The sequence below is a fragment of the Arvicola amphibius genome, chromosome 12, assembly GCF_903992535.2.
Source record: "Arvicola amphibius chromosome 12, mArvAmp1.2, whole genome shotgun sequence".
NCBI classification, from domain to species: Eukaryota; Metazoa; Chordata; class Mammalia; order Rodentia; family Cricetidae; genus Arvicola; species Arvicola amphibius.
In genome coordinates this window covers 98,735,264-98,755,699 of record NC_052058.2, presented here as the reverse complement: position 1 = coordinate 98,755,699, position 20,436 = coordinate 98,735,264, and the positions used below count along the sequence as shown (strand labels likewise).

The window sequence follows — 20,436 nt, the reverse complement described above, 5'->3', positions numbered from 1 at the left end:
TGGTCAACAAACTCTACCACACTACCCATAACCTATTTTTCCTTTTCTCTCTAGTTGTTCTTCAAGTATTAATAGTCCTCAGATTAAATTCATCCAAATGATTTATTTCAATGAAAGCACAAAAGAGAGTTCAAAGAACCCTGTCTTCATCGATGCTTTCCCTTGAGTGACGGGCATTTTGAGAAACAGTATCATGCAACTCAACCCTGCGTGGGTCTCCGCTTACCATTGCCAGTTGACGACCAATGTTTCCCATTGTTATGCCTCCAGCAAAAAATATACATGGCAACCAAGAACGGACATAGAGAAAATCTGGAGATGTGTATCTAGAATAACAGAAACATTTAATAACCCACAGAGCAAGGACAAGGGCACTCAAGACAGGCATAATGAAGATAAGTGATTTATACATTAAACTGGTTAACCCCATTGAGTTCTCAATTTTGAATGCAGTTATTGCTGATTTACACAGCAACCAGGTAAAAAGAGGGACAACACTTACTGATAGACACCATTGTAGACTAGCAGTTGGGTGACAACAGTAGCTAAGAAAGCGATTCCAACACCAAGGCCAAAACCACTTCTTGATCTGTCAAAAGTCCACCACAGTCCTACCGACAGCGCAGCCAGCGTGAGGGAAAACTGGAAGTTGTTGTCAAAGTCTACTTTCTGAGACCAGTGCTAAGGAGCCATCAGAAAACAAGGAAGCAGGTGATATCAACTGTTCACTTCTCTAAATAAGAGGCCACTCTCAAGGGACTTGACTCTTCTGGAGTGTCCGCAAACTTCTATCACAACACATGAAGAGAGGTGCAAGTAAAACTATGTCTACATACCAGATACAGAGGGCACTAATTAACATTTCCTACCTTCTTATAACCCATCCAGGGAAAAAAGGCTGAGTGTAAAGTCAGGCACTCTTTAGGAAGTGCCTTTGTGTCTAAACATGTAACTGTGCACTTTGGATAGCAGTGCTAACAGAACACACTTTTGGGGGGGAAAAAAGAAAGAAAGGAAAAACAATAATACTTTTCAAAAAGGTTTAGAATTACTTGAAAATCATACAGGAACCTGGAAATAGAAGAGCTGACAGCTATTTAACAGGGTACCACATTGCTGTGTGATTTACTGACAGACACATTTTATAATAATGCAGTTCAGAACAAGAGCACCAAGGACATAGCATCCCTTCTATTATGTCAACTGCTCTGGTTTTAATTTGTTGAGGATAAAGCCTTGAAGTGAACATTATCTTCCCCACTGCCAAACTATTCTGGTGCCTGCGACTTACTAGCAGGGCATTCTGCTCCGATATTTTATTTCTGGCACACACTTAGGCATCTATTCACAAATATATGGCCCCTTTTACTCAAGAATCTCTGAGGAGAATGAAGCTTTACGAATTCAATTTTCTGATTTTTTTTTTTTTTTTTTTTTGGCTAGAGGATTACACTAGGAAAATTAGTTCTGCCATTAAAAAGGTATTTTCTATGCTCCAAAGGCTCCACCTTGGCTCTGTAACTCGTTTATTGTTGGACTAGAGAGCTGACCAAAGCCAGTACTACAAAAGTCTTTTCTTTGCCTCCCAAAACACGCCCATGAACCATTTCCTGATTCTAGTGCTACCAACCTTTTCTCCACCTTTCCCCACCTTCCCCGCTAAAGCAGTATATAAAACCCCTGCTGGCCAAGTCCAGGCCTCTGAGGACAGCTGTATGCCACTCTCTTAAGATCAGTCCTTGTGAGTGGCTCGTCTATCAAGAAAACTAACAGTTCATTTCGGCAAATTTCTTTTTTTCTTTTAACTGTTCTTGTATGGACACTCTAAACACAAGGTTCTCAGCACTGATTAGCTTGCCTGAAGATCAAAGTGCAGAGCTAGCCACACTAGTTAACCACAGGGGCCAGGCCGCCGTGGCGCACACCTTTAACCCCAGCCCTGGGAGGTGGGGACTGAAAGTGAGCAGGCAGGAGCTCAGGATTCAATCTGAGGACTTGTAGAGAAAGGATTGCCCATTCGGTCTGAGGATTCACTAGAGGTAAGAACTAGTGTCTGCCTGCTCTGCTTTTCTGATCTTTCAGCATTTACCCCCTAATATCTGATTCAGGGGGTTTTATTATTAAAACCAATTAGAATTTGCATTACAAGAGGCATTCACATAAATAACAGAAGGAAACAACAGTAATGGGTTTCATCTTGCTAACTAAGTTATTTAGCACAATAAGAAGGCTTTTAGGGTAAATCAGTCAAACATATCAATTTCAGAAGCTTACCTTGTGGTTTTCCAAAGTTTAAATAACCTAATATGAAAAGTCTTTGCTATAAATTTTGTAAACATCATCTATCTTCTTTAAAGAGTAGACAAGACAGCTAAGATTGCTATGTTTAAATATTTCACTTAGAAACAAAAAAAGTGAATAAAACCAAAAATGCATATTGTATGCAAGGCTTTTAAAGCTGTAGAAAGGGCTATTTAAATCTCCCACCTACAAAGAAAACACTCTTTTGGGGGGAGAGGACTCAGCAAGTAAAGGGACTTCTATGTAAGCAGCAGGACAAGTTAAGATCCCAGCACCCACATGAAAAAGTTGGCAGGGGAGTGCAGGTAGGGAAAGATGTATGAAAAAGTCATATAGAAGCTTAGTACTTTGTAAGCTAATTAGAGTTGTGTGTGTGTGTGTGTGTGTGTGTGAGAGAGAGAGAGAGAGAGAGAGAGAGAGAGAGAGAGAGAGAGAGAGAGAGAGAGAGAGAGAGAGAGAGAGAGAGAGAGAGAGAGAGAGAGAGAGAGAGAGAGAATGAGAATTAGAAGGGAGATATCGTCAGGTGTGAGACACTTCTGATGAGTTGCTGGCTAAGGAGGCTCCAGAGGCTTCCAAAACAATTCAGGCTCTTGCTATTCCTCTTGGTTACCTACCAGAACTAGTTGGTGATAAGACCCTATTGCTGCAACACAGGAGTAGTTTACAATTGCAAGGTGAATAGAAATCAAGTTACAACTCAGTTGAAAGTGTCCATCTGCTGGCCAGCTTTCCTAAAGCTAAAGGTGCTCTACCAGTTGGTGGAAAGAAAAGGCATCTTACTGATGGGTGAGCCGTAGACCTGCAATACCAATCTGATAGGCAAGACAGGTGCACAGGTGCAACAATGGTATCACTGTTATGGGGGCACCAACCACTCTTCCTCTGTTCCAAGCTCTGACCACAAGAGGGAATTCATACCTGTGCTGTAAACTCAGTCAAAGCCCAAGGCTATGGAGGACTTAGACTCTAGAGATGACACTACTGTTGTTAAGCGGTCAATGTGCCATGCTGTCTTCTATTTACATTTAAACCCATAGATAAATGCTACCCCCATCCTGAATCAGAGAAGTCTCTTTTTGCAATGAAATGAAGGGGCGGGGGGGGGGGGGGAATACAGAGACAGATGACTGCTCAAAAAAGAGATGACTGCTTTTTACAAAGGACTTCTGTACGACTCCCTGCAAGGTTCAAAGGTCAGGTAGAAGAGGATGTGGAAAGGATACAAAGAGCCTGAAGACGAGGAGAAGGCAGTGAATACTGTCTTCTGAACATGGCGCAGCTAATGCAGAAATGATTTCTCAGGTGTGGCTGCCTACAATGGACCTACTGATGTCAATCATGAATAGAGAGAGGCTCATGGAGCCCTTCCTCCACCTCTCCCTGTTGAAGTACTGGCTTCTGGTGGACTGTAAGGAGAGAGTCATCCTCTTCACATGTGTACACACTAAGGAGCCCACCAACCTCCAAAGGATACTTTAAAGCCCATTGCCAGGCAGGGAATCCTGGTGAAATTCAGTGGATCTCAAAACAAAAAACAAAAACAAAAAGGAAAAGCCAAGGATGTGGACTTGAGGGCGGAGAGATAATAGGAGGAGAAGAGAGAGAAAAGGGAGGGCGGGGTCACAGTAACTGGAGTGTGCTGCACACAAAATGTACGAAACTGTCCTAGAACAAACTCAATAAAAATTATTAAAATTAAAGAAAGATAGATCAGAAGTCAGAATGAGAAGTTGAGCATCACTGGTAAGGATGCAGATTTTATTGAAACAGGTTTAACGATTTGGTTGCATTGTTTCAAAATGAAAAATACAAAACAGATATTTTAAAAAAAAAATCCAAAAACCACTAACTATGACAAAAAAAAAACAAAAAAAAAAAAACCAAAACAACAACAAAAAACTACTCTAGAGGCTAAAGCAGAAGGGTCAAAAGTCAAAGCCAGTTAGGGTTAGCTAGCATAGTAAGACCCTAATCTTATAATGAAGTTGGGGGAAGGAATGTGTTTTTTGATGTTGATTAAAACCAATAAATGTCAGCATAACTTCTTTAAAAGAGTACCTAAATTACCTGGGTCCTCACCTGCAAACCCTAAGTGAAGAAAGAAAAGCAGGGGTGGGGGGTTTGAAATGTACCTGTTCCATTTTTGAATTAACAAAATTTCACGTAAGGAATTTAGTAGACTAATGAGCAGAGTTTCTACACGGAACTGAAAACGAGCTTGGCAAGGCCCCACCCGCCTCTAACCTCACGCTTGCTACCCTGGGTCAACAACTGGGTCAGCACAGTATTGTGTGACTAAGGGGCTGCAGGCTGCCTCGTTACTGCAGGTTTCATCAAGGATACAGCACTGGCATGATTGATACCCACGAACACCGCCACACAGCGCATAACACTGGACCACTCTCTCTTGAATTTATGTGGTTCTCCTAGATGCCTGTCAATGCAGGGGTACAATAACCCGATCACAGCTGTGAAGAGAAGAAAAAAACGGTAAGTTTCCACCAGCACTGCACTGGCAGCAATCACTACAGTCACTGCTTTCAAGATCCTTCCAAAAAAAATTGTATCCAAACGACTGAACACTGCTGGCATCTTTAAACTCACCTTCCAATGGAGAACACGAGTTTCCCAGTACAGAGAGCTCCGAGGAAGCTGCAGCACTCTAAGCGCTACACACTTAAGAGCAGGATTCACAAGGAGCCAGAGACACCAAGTCAGCCCACGGTTCCCCACACTTCCCCTCTCCTCACGTAGGTATGCTATTTATCACAAGCAGAAGCTACAGAGAAGGTAGGCAGTGGGCCTGTAAACTCCCATGCCAGGCTCCCAGGGTCCTCACTGCCCTGTCGGCTGGCTTCCTGTCTGCACCCAGCACTCTCTGACAGTGCCCCCAGTCCTTCTCACAGCACTGCTCTGACAGCAACAAAAGACTACAGACAATATCTCTGCTACACACAGAAAAAAGGAAGGACCTGGAGAACAGAAAAATTACAAACTTGCTAGGTATGACAGTACACACCTTAAATCCCAGTAGTCAAGAAAAGCAGGCAGATCTTTGAGTAAAGGACATAGTCAGACCCGTCTAAACACAAATTAAAAACCTACAAATTTACAGATAATATGTAAGTTTGCTGTTAAAAGGTAAGAACAAACAACATCTTGACTCCTGCCTGGGTTAAGTAATCATGAATACAGTGCCTGTGTCTAAGATATCCATGACTAAGACCTCCCCTCCACTATTCTCATCCTATGCCTACCTCTACTTACCAAATCTCAACATCTTACTCACTTAGAAGACATGAAATTTATGTGTACGTTCATGAATGTCTTCATGGAGCATGTGGAGATCAAAGAATAAGCTTAGCTGGCATTCCTCAACCACCACCCACTTTGTTGTTTGTGACAGGGTCTCTCCCTGCCTTGGAACTAGGTTAATGACCCAGTAAGCCCCAGAGACCTACCTGCATGCATCTCTTCTGCACTGCATTACAAGTAAGGACCACCATGCCCAGCTTTTTTATCTTTTTTTTTTTTTAATATGAGTGATGAGTGGTCAAACAGAGGTAGGACCTCATGCTCCCAAGGCAAGCACTTCACTGACTGGGCTATCTCCCAAGTACACAAGAACAAATGTATTTACTTGCTAAAGATTACTTTTTAAATTTGTGTGTAAATATGCATATATGCCTTTTAGTATACCCTCATGCATTTGGGTGTCCATGGAGGCTAGAAGAAGACATAGGGTTCCCTCAATTACAGGAAGTTGTAAGCTACCCAATGTGGGTGCTGGGAACCAAATTCAGGTACTCTGAAACAACAGTAAGCACCCTTAATGGTTGTACCATCTCTTCCCCACAAACACATACCCTTTTAAAATTTAAATGTAAATTAAAAGAATAAAAAAGAAAAAGAAAACTGGAAACCAATTAGTATCCAAAAAGCACAGGCAAGTAGAGCAAAGAGCAGCACGGGAAAGAGACAACCTAGCTACTCTCACCTGGTGATGAGACTGGAGCTCTATGCTCTTTCCACCTTAGCTTCAGTAGAGAATAGATGACGCACAAGCCATTTTGAGACCAGTGACAAAGCTCGGCAATGCACAGAGAGCTCCAACGGCTGCTAGAAAATGTAAGCTTCAGGGCCTGAGTGATAGTTCAGTTTGTGAAGTGCTTGCCTTGCAAGCCCAAGGAACTGAGTGCAAGCCAAAACAAGAAAACCTAAGGTGGCTAAGGAGTAATAGCTGAAGTTATCCTTGCACCTCCACATAGATACATGCATCTGTACCTGCACATGCACGAACATACACATGCACATACACAAAGAAAATCCAAGTTATGGTCCTATTTGAAACACACTACTGACAAATCCCACTGGATTAAGTGACAGCATTTCTAAATTTCTACATGATTAAAACGACAAGCATGCCTAATAATTGAAACATGTCTAAATGATACTTTTTCCTCAAGGGGTATCACAGAACAGCTCATTTGTCATTCCACCATTCTCTATATAACACACATAGATGCATCTACCTACATATCACCTATCTATCATCTACCATCCACCCATCCACTACCTATCATCCATTACCATCTATGTATATACCAGTTAATTTCTCCTCAATCTCCTGCATCTTTCTGTTTGCCTGTGGCTGAGTAAAAATCCAACCAGAGAAGGCTTTCCAAGTCAATTCCAAGTCATCTTCAGCAGCGGATGCCATGGGTAAAGAATTATCACATAGAGATGCTGACATGTATGTGCAAAAATATAAGTAAAACAGACTACGCTCCTATGCAAGTGAGAGACAACTGAGAAGAGAAAGTGAAAACACAAAGAAGAAATTTAAACAGCCACGCTGCCAACCTTGGGATTTGCCAATAAAACCCAAATCCGTCGAGTATGCGTATGCGTGGTGCTCAGCTGCTCACTGAGAGAGAGAATTTGGGGAAGCTTGTCACTTCCCATTAAATGTCTTTCTTTCTTTCCTTTAAATAACAGCATGGCAGAGTCTGATAGGAATATACAGAGCGCGGTGAGGATCCACTGTCTGAGAGCTCAGTGGAGTATGTCTGGGCTGCTGCTTCTCTCTGTACCATTTTTTTTTTTAAACAAGAGACTTAAAAATCATGCTGTGTAAAATCATATGCAAATACAATTCTGCTTAATCAGATGGTTCTCTGATGTAAAGTCACGTGTCTTCTGATATCTTTAAGTGATTCCCAGTAAGTCTGCCCAGACCACAGACAAAAGGAGTCTGTGAAGCACCAGTAGTAAGCCATCACTCTCAGGGCGGTGTGCTCAGTGCAGTGAGGCAGGAAGGAGCACAGTTAAATTAGACATCCAGCAAGGAGCGAGACTGAAGACAACCAGACCACTCAACAAGACACTCTTCCATGGAGACTACAACAGAAGCGGATCATGTTTCATTCAGCAAACATTTAAGCCCTATAATGTATCTTGTTCTTGGTATTTCCCGGGGATTTTAAAAGAGAAAAAAGGGGGGCTGGGGAAATGGTTAAGATGGTAAGCCCAAGTGCTTAAGTGCTGCTGTGTAAGCCCAAGGACCAGAGTCTGAGCTCCAGACTCTACTTCACACACACACACACACACACACACACACACACACACACACCTCCCCCATATACAATCACACACACACACACAACTCCCCCTACACAACCACACACACACATACAACTCCCCCATACACAACCACACACACAAACCACACACACACAACTCCCCCATACACAACTACACACACAACATACATACAACTACATACAGACACAGGGGTGACACTTGTAACCCCTGCACTGAGATTTAGACAGGCTGATCCCTGCTGATCCCTGGGGCCTGCTTGCCAGCTAGCCTACCGTACTTGGTAAGTTCCATGCTAGTGGGAAACTCTGCGTAGATGGCATCTAAGGAATAACAGCTGAAGCTGTCCTTTGACTACACACAGGCACAGACATGTAGACATTAATAAACGAGAGGGTGGCAAAGTGGCACAGACACTATTGAGTGCTGACTGAGTGCTGACAAGCTGCTGAGGGGCTCTCATCTTGTTCCTGCACATGAAGGAAGTTCTAAAGAAGTGACTCTGCATGCAGAAGCATGGAAACAACTCTCTTATCAAAGGGAGGCCTGAAGGGACCAAGGCACAACCAAAACCAAACACCATTACCAGGAAACTGTAAGGTTTGAGCATGAAGGGAGACTTGGGTACAGAAAGGCTCAAAGTATTAGAAAAGCAAAAGTATGCCACAAAAAGGCTTTATTTAACACTGTGTGTATTAAAGATTTGGGAACACACTGTGTGTCCGAGACAGGCAATCATTCTTACAGCCCAGTGTGCTCAACAGAACACAGGAAGTGGGATGGGTCAAAACAAAGCCAGAAAAAAAAAAAAAAAGACTAGCATCTCCAAGCCCAAGGGGTGGGGGCCAGGACTAAAGGGAACAATGCAAACGGTACAGGCTCACCATGGGAATGGGCTGGGGGAGGATGGAGGATGGAGACCTCTCTAGGAAAGGGCTGAGGAACCAATGACTAGAAGAATCCTTTACATGACTTCCAAAGGTTTGGCTACCTGTGATTTTGGAGACAACTTCTCTACTTTTAGCCAAAATATAGCAATAGTCTTTTAACATATTTATTCGTTGGCGCTAGTAGTGGTAAGCCTCTAATTCCAGCACCCAGGAAGTGAAAGCTGGACAGTCAGGAGTTCAAGGTCAGTCTCACCTACAGAGTTTGAGGTCATCTTGAGATGCATGAGATTTTTATTTTATTGTTTGAAATGTAACAAGACATCTACTACATGGCCAGATAAGAAGATACCCTTTATACACGGGTTTCCCAATCCCGGCTCGGGTGCACCACACATATAAAGAAGTCCATGACAACACCAGCCTTGCTAAGCTTGTTTAGACCCTTCCGATGAAGACATCACACACTTTGGTCACAAAGCATGGAGAAATCAAGCTGGCGCTGACAGGAAGCTTCCTCCATGCTGGCTAGCTCTCACAGTACTGAAAGGAGCTGTGCAGGCACCTCGGGGGAAACTCATCAGCAGTGCCACTCAGCTGTGAACCCTGTGAGCCACAGTAACTGGCATGGGAAGATAGGTCCATGGGTGCAAGAATGGCAAGAATGTTAGGGGGATCCGCAGAAGGAAACGCATGCCGAGAATGTAAATCTGGCCAAGAACCCAGAGCTGGGGAGCTCACGAGCCCCAGAGGTGAGCCTACTTGCTATTATTTCACAAAATGGACATACTGCCCAGCTACCCTCTAAACCTGTATCTCCGTAGCCACAGATTAGGGCAGCTATATAATCTCATTGGAGAAGCTTCTTTGTGTAGTAGAGGGCAGTTAACACAGAAACACACAACTGGTCACAGCACAGAGAGGAAGTGTCTGCGGAGCACTCAGGCACAAATGGGACATCTCTATCACAGCCCCTCACTCCAAAGCTGTAGAGCCATCAAAGGAGACCTATCTACAGTACAAAGACTGTAAGCACCAATGGTCAGCGAGGACCCTGGTGAGACAACATCTGGTCATTACAGGCTGTGGCACTAATGAACTCAGCTGCTGCGGCTGCCTGCACAAGATGACGGCTGTAAACATTCCAGCATGGAGCAGGGAACACTCTCCAGCTTCCACCCCTAGCTGAGGAGCTACTGAGAGTTGATGGCTGCTGGGAGAGGAAGAATCAGTTCTTTTAAGCCTGTGTCCCCACAAAGGTCAGTTCCTATCGAGTGACTAGCCCCACGTCGATTAGAACGTGGCGAGCACAAACTGTCCTTGGAGTCTGTGAGATTAAGAAAGGAGGCTAAAGGTGACACTGTGCAGTGGGGGTGGGGGAGGAAGGGAGGAGCGAATATGCTGAAAACACACTGGACAGGACGGGTGTGGAGGCACAGCCTTGAATTTCAGCATTCAGGAAGTAAAGGCCAGCCTGGTCTACACTGTGAGTTCCAGACCAGAGTTACACAGTGGGACCCTATCTCAAAACAAACAAAAAAGCAAAATTCCATATGCATGAAAGTCTTAAAAGAGTTAACACAAATAGTGTATCTATGTAAAATATATACATATACAAATAACATTATGTAGACCGAGCAGGTTGTATTTACATATTTAGGTAGGTGTGTAGGTGTGTGTGTGTGTGTGCACATGCATATATAAAACAACAATTACAGAAATAGAGGGCATGAATTTGAGAGGGCAGATACAGCAGAATGATAAGACACAAGGTCTCATCTATTTGGACGATGTCTTAGAGAAGGATTACCCCAGGGAAACCAGGACACCGCACTGTGATGACTTCTCTCAATGGAGGGCTCCATCGGTTCTAAGGCTACCTAAGGCACATGAAATCTGACTGCAACAGTGTTCACCTGTCCATGCAGCAGGGCTATGTCACTGTCTTCATGGGATTACTTAAAGATATTGTACAAGTCGGCCTCAGCCTTTTGACACACGCACCTGTGACCTCTAGCTCTAGGATGGAGATGTACCCAAACTGTGTCGCACAGTATTCGCGCACACTAACTACAGACATAGAATTAACCATTTTCTCCCACATGGCTATGACTACCTTCTATTATTTTATTACATAAAGTATTGTTGACCCACTGACCTTGTCATTAGACACAGCTGAAGAGCTGCCCATTACAGGGCATCTGGAAATGCTCCCCTTAGCCATCAATGGTCCTCTACTGAAAATGGTCAAAGTCACTAACAGGACTATCAGGATTTTAAGCAAAGACAGTCTACCTCATTGACCTTCTCAAGTATTTACTATTTCTTCTGGTACATTTAAAGGCCAGGCAGCAAGAATAAAAGCACATATAAATAAAAAATATAGTATCAAGTTTTCAACTTGAATAAAATTACTCTATTACTCTATATATCACATTTTTGTCTGCTTCAAACACAAAAGTATAGCCCATACATCAAAACTTCTAAGCAGTAGTGAATATTACCAAAATAACTTAGAATAATATTTAGAAGAAATGAGAGAAAAAGTAAATGCCCTACACCCAAAGAAAACAAGAATTGGTTTCATGTTTAAATGCTAAAGGTGCAGGAATCAGGTATCCAAGAGTACCTACTGGCTGACTCCAAGAGCTACACTGAAGGCAGAGATAACCCTGGAGGGAAGAAAGCAGGGCCACTGTAGCCTGAGGCCAGGGTACAAAGGAATGCAAGAGAGCATGAAAGACTGGGGATGATAGAAATGCTCCACAGCTGGGGGTGGTAGCACAAAATGAGGGCATCCATGTACCAAACATATCCAAGTCCCTCACAGAGTCCAGTGCACTGTATTTAAATTATATCCTCCACTCAGAGGGTAACAAGCTTTCTGCAAAAGCATGAAGATCTAAATTCAGAATCTCAGCACCTATAAAAACGTCACTGTAGTGACACACACCTAGAGTCCCAGTGCTAGAGAGATAAAGACAGGCAGAACCCGGGAGCTCAATGGCCAGCCAGTCTACCTAACTGGCAGTATCCAGGTTAAGAGGGAGAGTGTCTCAAGAAACAATTTAGAGAATAATTGCGGAAGACACCCAACCCTGACCTTTAGCCTCAACATGAAGGCACATATACATTCACATACAACCACACACATGTGCAACCCCAAACACACACTTGTCACTTAGGCAACACCCTCTACACTTGTAAGCAACACAGAACACATTGCCTCACACATACCTGAGGCTGTGCCGCAGCATGGTGGTACCCACCATGCAGATGAAAAGATGCTCGTGACCACATCAGGTGGAAAAAGTGTCACGTTTCTCTGAATCTGGAGCAAGTTCAACACTAAGGCGAGGAACACTCCAATGAAGAAGAGCACCACCCCTCGGATCACCACGTTCACACTCTGGCTGGTGACAGAGGAAATGTATGGGCCACACTTTATGGGCCCAGGTGACTCGGGCTTTCCTTCCGACATGGTCTCATAAGTTCAGTAGGCCTAAGCCGTAAAATAAAACAAGGCTTCTCAGTGGAAAAGATGAACTGTCTGTGAATCGAAGCAGACCAATGTTTCAATGGTACCACATCTTGCCTGAAGGTGGAACCTACCAGAAATCCTACAAGAGATAAGAAGAGAGAATCAGCATGCAGCTGACACACAATTGTACAAGTTTTCACACTCAGTACTAGTTAGGCAGATACAGAATGAAACAAGTCTGTATACTAATTTATTTAAATTATTTACTCAGTAAGAAAATCCTTTTTTTTAAAAAAAGCCTTTATATGCATGCTGTAAAAAATAAAAAAGTGAAGTGTTCCATGTGTATTTCCTAGGATACAGCAGGTGACTTAGGAGACCCCAGCCAGAGACCCCAGCAGTAAGAGGTCTTGCAGAGAACCCAGGTTCCCAGCACCCACAGGGCGGCTCACAAATGCCTGTAGCTCCAACTCCAGGGGAGTCGATGCCATCTGCTGGGTTCTGTGGACACTAGGCGTGCATGTGGTACACATACACACATGCAGGTGAAACACTCATGAACATAAAACAATAAAAATCTTTAAAGGGGAAGGCACCAACAGTTGGATCGGCAGTGAAAGCTCAACTAGTAAAATGTCTAAAGCACAGCATGCGGCCCTAAGTCTGATCCCCAGCACCTACTAAAAACGCCACGTGTGGTGACATGCTCCTGGGACACACGCCAGTGCTGGAGAGGGGAGACAAGAGGATCGCTGCAGCTCACTGGCCGGCTGGCCTAGCCCTACCTTAAAACAACAGTAGAGAACTACAGAAGATACCCAATGCCTAATCACACACACCCCACTACCCCCTCAGCATTAAAATAACAGAAATACAGTTTCCCCTACCTCAGAGAACAGCCAGCCAGGTGATTCAAAATACATCTACTGGGATCTACAAGATGAAACCCCACATCTCTAGGTCGTCCGTCTAACCTCCACTCCATCAGTTGCAATCGAATCTCTTATACCTCTTAGAAAAGCAACATATTCTGACTGAAGACACTGTAGTTTTGATAATAAAATGTGACTTGCTCATGAGGGCAGTGTCCACAGAAGGATCCATCCCCATGTTTAATGCTTATGTTGCTGAATTTCTGCAACCAAGCGTCCTATGAAACCCAGCCCACAAGCACCCACCTACACATATACCAGCCAGAAAAGCCAGACTTTAGCCACTCTTCCAGACCACAGCTGTGCCGCCAACCTGCAGCAGTGTGCTGAGCCAAGTGCTGCAACCACGGGGTCATTATGATGAGGAAGCAGAGGAAGCCAGCGCCAAGAGAATGCAGCCCAACCCAGTACCACCTTCTGAGGGCCGGCCTAGGTGCTGTTCACTCCTCTAACAAAAGTGACTGCTGGGTCCTGCATTGCTATGCTGGTAGTTGAGGCCTCGCTGTGATGCTGGGAGATGAGATGGGATCTTTCAGAGGTAGGATCTAACCTAGAGGTGATGGCGGGGTAGCTGGGGTTGGCACATTTACGATAATGATCAAGAATTCAAGGTCACCCTCACCTACATAAAAAGCTGGACACCAACCTAGGCTATAAGATATCTTTTAAATGGAGAAGGAGACACACATCCCAAAAGAATGTTCTTAGGCTCATTGAGGGCACTGCTCCGGAAGGAAAGAGGCTGTGAGACCTCAACCCCTTTGCTCCCTCCCTGGTAATGTGATCTCGCCCTTTCACCCACACTCCTGCCATCGAGATCCTTACCAGAGCGCAACTGATGCTGCCAGCTACACCCCTGAATCTCCAGAATGGTGAATAAAATAAGCCTGCTTCTTTGCAAAGTTAGTCTGCCTTCAGGATTTCCCTACAGTAACACAAACTAATCAGATCCTTCGTGTGTGCTAAGGATAAGCACATGTACTCTCCCAAGCACCTGACACAGGCCACTCACTTAATCCTCACAGTATCCCTAAAGGGATGGTGTGACCATCTTGGGCTGTACAGGGACACTGTCTCAAGAACCAAAATACTAACAGTAATAATAGCAACAACTTTGAGAGCTAAGTGTAATTTTACAAGTGAGGGAAGCAAAGCAAGGTTAAGTCTACACGCCTAGGTAAGAAGCATAGCTTGAATCAAATCCACTGTCCGGCTCCCTTGCTCTCATCGTGATGGTGCTGCTCAAATTGCCATGTGCCTTGTTCTCAATGCACACTACCGGCTTTCAAATGTGAAAACAATAGGTAGGCTTTTTGCTTTGTCATTTATCTTCATCTTAATTGACTACACTACACCTTGGGTATCTCTGTAAGTCAGTACCTAAGTGGTATGTCTTGTGAATCCTGAAACATTTTATTTGAATGAAGTTCATTTCATACGTATGTATGAGTGGGCGGGCTTGGCACAGTGCACATGTGGAAGTCAGAGGACAGCTTTTGGAAGTCAGTTCTTTTCCACCATGTGGGTCCTGAGGGATCACATCCAAGGTGGCAGACTTGGTACAGGCTCAGCTTTACCCACCTAGCCATCTCCCACAGACAGAACTTCTAATAGCTACCTCGTAACTATCTGCAGATAACTATCTGCAGATAACTATCTGCAGAGCTGCTTTATGGTTATAAACTTCTCATGTTGGTCTTATTCACTGACACCAATCTCCATTGTATCTCTGCATGCAGCAAGCTTCCTGCTTGGCCCACAGGGATAGCTGCTTCACATAGTTTAAGCCAGGCTCATTCTTCTATGATCAAACTCTCGTGGGCTCAGCTTCAAAGGAAAAGGCAAATCTAGAACCTAATCACCTAAAACACAATGCCTCTAAGTTTCTAATTTTCAACCTACCTTAAATGCAAATTTTGAAACAAAACTGAATGTCTAAATGAGCCCACAGGTAACTCAGCAGGAAAAGGGGCTTGCAGCCAATGCTGATGGTCGGTGTTTGACCCCTAGAATTCATATGGTACACAGAATGAACCAACTCCTGCATATTGTCCTCTGAGCTCTACACACATGTGGCATGTGCATACCCACACATGTAAGTACACACAGACAATATAATAAATAAATATAATAAGAAACTTTTTTTTTCTTTTAAGACAGGGTTTCACATAGCACAGACTAGCAAAGGTTGGTCTTAACTTCTGATCCTCCCACCTCCACCAATCCCCTTTTGAATGTACCCCTACTCCTAGAGCTGAGATTATTTGGTAGCTGTGCTACCAAATCTGGTCTGTGCAGTGCTGAGACTCAAACCCAGCGTTCCCTCACTGAATCATCTCCACAGTACTCGAGAATAAAAATGTAAGACAACATCAGGGTTAATAGATACTTTGAAATACAAAATAACAACAAGCATCAAAGTACCACAAAGGGCTCCCTTACACACTGCGTGTGACCAACAGTGCACTCTCCTGCCTAGACCCTAGGCAGGCACATAGCCTCCCTACCCCTCCGCAGAGCACGAGTAACACAAGAGTCAAGAAACCACTTATTCTGCCTGTGATTTTTCCCAAAGCAGAATTAACAGCAGTATATACCTTAGGTTCAACAGTATTCTTAGAAGGATAAATTACTTTAATTAGCTAGTCCCATCCATTTCCAGAGATAGCTGCCCAGAAACTGCCAGAGAAGCCTTGGTGAGTTTAGGTCAGACGGTCTCTTACTGTGTGGAAACTCTTCTGAGCCTGGCATATTATTTAGCATCCCTGGCTCCTGGCCACTAAATGCAGGCCTCCCCTGCTTGTGATACCCAAAATTGTACCCACAGTATTTCCAAATACCCTGAGGGAGATTCTGTGCTCCAATGGAGCTGCTGCTTGCTGGAGACGTCTTTCCTCATCCCGTCCATCTACTGCAGACATTTGGAGCCGTTCATTTGTGTTTTCTCCCACTGCTGTTTATCCAACTTTTCCTGGCAGCCCTTCTTCAGTTTCTTACTTCACCCCCACAAGTATTCTTTAAAAATAACACCGCATTTGTTTAATGTTTACTTGAAGCAGAACCAAAGGGCTAACTGTGGTTACATCACAGCACAATGATATATAATTACCAGGGACAAAAATAAAGACTACAGTACTTCACCATCAATGTTCTAAAATGTAAGGACTGGAAGGGGGCCAGGAGACCATCTATTCTAGGATATATTTGAGATTCATGCAAAGTAAAAACAAAAATGTGTATGTATGCATTTTTTCAGAGTTCACACACATACTCAAAAATCTCCAGTATCCAAAGTCAACAATGGGCTATCAAGCTAGGCAGGCAGGCAGGCTGGTGAGGTGGCCCAGATCTGTTGGGGGAAGGAGGGAGGGGAGCACAACCAACCTAACAGTTCTCTCACTCACTTTAATACTGTCACAAAGCCTTCAGGTGAACTAACAAGATCAGGAAAGAATCAACGGAGCTGGGCATACTGGAGCAGGGATATAGTCCCAGCACTTGAGAGGTGGAGGCAGGAGGAGCTGAAATTCAAGGCTGTTTTCAGCTACAGTAAAGGCAATGCAATACTGGATTTGGGAGGGGGGTCATTTCTGGATCTTTTTACTCCAATTACATATAAGCATGTACAATAAATAAACAGGTTGGTCAAACAGATAAAAAAAAAAAAACCAGCAAAGAATTCACTATTTCCTAGACAATAGTGGAGTTTCTATGCAAATAAAACCACGTAAATGGGCTGGTGAGGCGGCCCAGAGGGTATGGAGCTTGCTGTGCAAACCTGACAGTTTGAGTCAGATCCAGAATCCCACGGTGGAAAGAAAGAATCAGCTCCTCAGAAGTTGTCCTGACATCTGCATACATGCTGTCCCATTCAACCCCTCCCCCACATACACACCAATGACAACAGTATTATACTAGGAAGGTGGGATATTTTAAAGACTCTGGGAACAAATGTAGCATAATTTAAAATCCCTTTAGCTATTCACATTTTCTTAAAACATTAGTAGTCATATTTTTATATATTATACTCATAGCAAATCAAAATTTGGTTCTTCAAATTTTTAAATTTTACCAAAAAACTTAGATTATAAATTTAAAGCACAATACTGCAATGGCTCCTAATGAGTTAGTATTAATAAATAGGCTGGTGTTTTGAGTTCCCACTGTACAAAAATCAGACAGGCTAATACGTAGTTTTCTTTTGTTGTTTTAAACAAGATTTCACTATGTAGCCAAGGCTGGCCTCAAATCTCTTGATTCTCCTTTCTTGTCCTCCAGAGCATGGTGATTACAGACTTGAGTCACCAACCCAGGCTTCAAATAGGCTATGGAACTTTGCAAGAAGGCCAAGTTGTTAGCAGGTAGCCAGCCATATTTAAGCCAACCACTCTGCCTCCTCTCCCAAACGCCACACAAAGAGCTTAGGTGCCACAAAGGAGACTGCTTGTACGGTCCCATTCACGAGCTACTGTTAGCTCCACAGCAATGCTTTGTACAGTTTAAGGGAAAACCTTACTAGAAGACATGCAGCATTCTGCTTTGAGTCCTGAGCTACGATTTCCATAAAGTATATAAATGAACACAGAAAAACAGTTCATATAGTTTGGAAAGATTGGTGACAAATCATCAAAGCTGGAAAAATACTTTCCCATATGATTTCATGTTAATGGATCGATACCATTTCTTTCAGACAAAAGAGAGGCATAAGTAACGCTAGGCATTCTACAAGTAAATACAAAGTTTATGTTACCAACCGAAACATCTTACAGGTAATAAGCTTTTGAAAAAAATATAGAAACAAAACATAGTAATAACCAGTTGGAATCTAGGCTTTCTGTTGTTGTTGTTGTTGTTTGTTTGTTTGTTTTTGTCTTTGAAGTAGGGTCTCATTTAGCCCAGACTGACCTCAAACTCAATATATACCCAAGAATGACCTTGAACTTGATTCTCCTGCTTCCACCTCCCAAGAACTGGGATTCCAAGCATGCACCACCACACCTGGTTAAAATCTAGGAACTTAAGAACCATTTGGTCTTAACAATTGTGGCAAACAAGATTCTTCATTTTTCAGTGATTGGTGGTCACACAGATAAGTGTTTTGCATTCTCTAATGACTGTCTCTCTCTTCAGGGGCTGGGTCAGATACATCACCAAATAATAAAGTTAAATTACTACCGCCCACTTTTTTCAGCACATGCCTGCTCATTAGAACGGCATTCACAAACAGAATAGCACCAGTATTACGAAAACACACTACAACAACATGGTCTAACCCTCCTGAAATAAAAGCACATAGAGTTAATCTCAGACTGGGTGCATTAGAACTCTGGAAAGAAACAAATGTATCCCCTGAATATACTGAAGCTCTTTTCTCTCCACAAATGCAGAAAAGATTAAGCAAGCAACAGTCACATAGCTTACTGCTTTAAACATATGGCTTAGCCCTTAAGAAATGTTACTCTTCTGTTTGATGACAATTTTCTAGCAACAATGAAAACACTATTTTTTACTGAACTGCACATTATCTTTCCCTTTTCAATGTCATCATCTAAAAACACAAATGTCAGTTTTAAAAGCATCAACCTTTCCCCCAAATACAAATGATTCACATAGTGTTCATTTCATAACGGATGTGAGCTGAGTACTACGAAAGCAAATAAAACCACTACGGTTACAAATCCAGAAAAAGGATGGAGGACAAAAACAGAAAGAGAACACAAGCTCATTGTTTTTTTCCTACAGGACCCAACAGGATGAGTAGGAACACCCCTTTATTCAGTCTGTGGTTTACCATCAGGGCCAAATCCCAAAGGCGGGGGTGAGGGCAGAAAACACAGCATGGCAGCCTTCATGTATCTGTACCCAGAACTGGTGCCCGGCTTTCATTGCTATGGTCAGTTTCCCTGTGATACCGACGCTAGCCAGCTTCTGTGGCCCAACTGTCAAGTCTATTTGCTCTTTCCTCATCAATCCTATAAAACAGCAAGCTCTTCGGGGTAAATTTCCCCCACTACATAGCTAACATCACCCATGAACAACTTTTCCCAACACTCACTGGACTCGAGTTATTTTCACTTAAGTTTTAACACCATTTCACGTCTCTAGCCTCATCCTCAGCAAAGCACAGCTTACCTTTCCCAGACAGCTCATCCCCACTGAAGGACCCCAAACCCCAGTTACTGTCACCAACCGACTTCTAGGCCCTGGCCAGAGCTCTCTTTGGCTGCACCCATTGATATACCTAAAGGGTATTCACTTCCGATCCCAAATCCCTACTCTTTAACTGAGTGTCCTCTTACTTCGGTAGATTCTAAACTTACTATGATTATGAACCTAATTTCGATCCATTTCCTATACAAGCCTGAGCTTTTATCCCTGGCTACAAGACACCCCAGTCCTGTCAGGTGTACGCTAGACAGCTGGCCCATCTCTGTCCCCAAACAGACCTCCAGGGTCGCCCTTCCCGCCGTCCTCCAGCCTTCTTCCCCTCTGACAGTCTCAAACTGTCCGGAGACCTCGGCGCCCCCTAAACCTGGCCCTCCAGGCCCGCTGTCCCCTTCAAAAGCCCGCCGACCTCTCTCCAGGTAACCCGAGTCCCCTCGCCCTGCAGGCCCCACCTGCGGGTCCTGGATCCCCCAACACCTGCCACCAGGACACCCAGCCCGCAACGTAAAGGCATAAGTAGCTCCTCTTCCCGAAAGCCACCGCATTTCTCGAGCAGTCCCCTTCCAAATACGCTCACCTGCGCTCTACAGGGAGACCCCCAAGTCACCCCCGCCTCCGCCATCTTCAGGGACCGGCCCCCGGACCTACTCCCCTCCCACAGCTCCGCCTGAGCCGTACTGCGCCTGCGCCGCCCGGGCTCCTCGCGGGGAAGCTAGGGGCAGAGGAGCTTCCGGTTGCTGCGCCGCCAACTCCCAGCGCTCCACGGAGACGGGGCATAAGGACTTCCGGTCTGCGGGCCACTCGGGGCTGGAAGGAGGCGGGGCCCTTGTCTGGGATGAGAGGCTGCGGAATCGGCTGTTGTTGGAGGACTCCGCAGTCAAGGGTTCTGACCGGCGTCTAGGCTCTGGGGGCGGAGTGAGGAAGTCGTGCACGGACGCACGCACTCACGCGCGGCCCGAGACTCCGCCCTCTGCGTGGGCCTCACTCGCAAGCGAGGTGGAGGGTTCAGCAATTGTCGCCTTCAACTTCCTCGTGCCCTGGAATCTGTCTTAAAATCCTTTCTGAACAC

At 44.2% G+C, this 20,436-nt stretch overlaps 1 protein-coding gene across 5 annotated transcripts in view; it reads right to left on the bottom strand.

The window, feature by feature from the left end:
• The window catches only part of Insig2 (insulin induced gene 2), a 35,825-nt gene that overhangs the window by 12,537 nt on the left and 2,852 nt on the right, over positions 1 to 20,436 (bottom strand). For 2 of the 5 annotated variants that reach the window (XM_038349763.1, XM_038349762.1), the window contains exons 2-5: positions 12,027 to 12,409; positions 4,645 to 4,769; positions 503 to 681; positions 227 to 326 (exon numbers count right to left, since the gene is read on the bottom strand). In XM_038349763.1, the coding sequence (XP_038205691.1) occupies positions 227 to 326; positions 503 to 681; positions 4,645 to 4,769; positions 12,027 to 12,270 (648 nt within the window). In that variant the 5' untranslated portion in view covers positions 12,271 to 12,409. Of the gene's footprint in view, positions 1 to 226; positions 327 to 502; positions 682 to 4,644; positions 4,770 to 12,026; positions 12,410 to 19,944; positions 20,067 to 20,436 lie in introns of those variants that run through there. The other 3 variants (XM_038349764.1, XM_038349765.1, XM_038349766.1) reach the window with 3 other exon arrangements.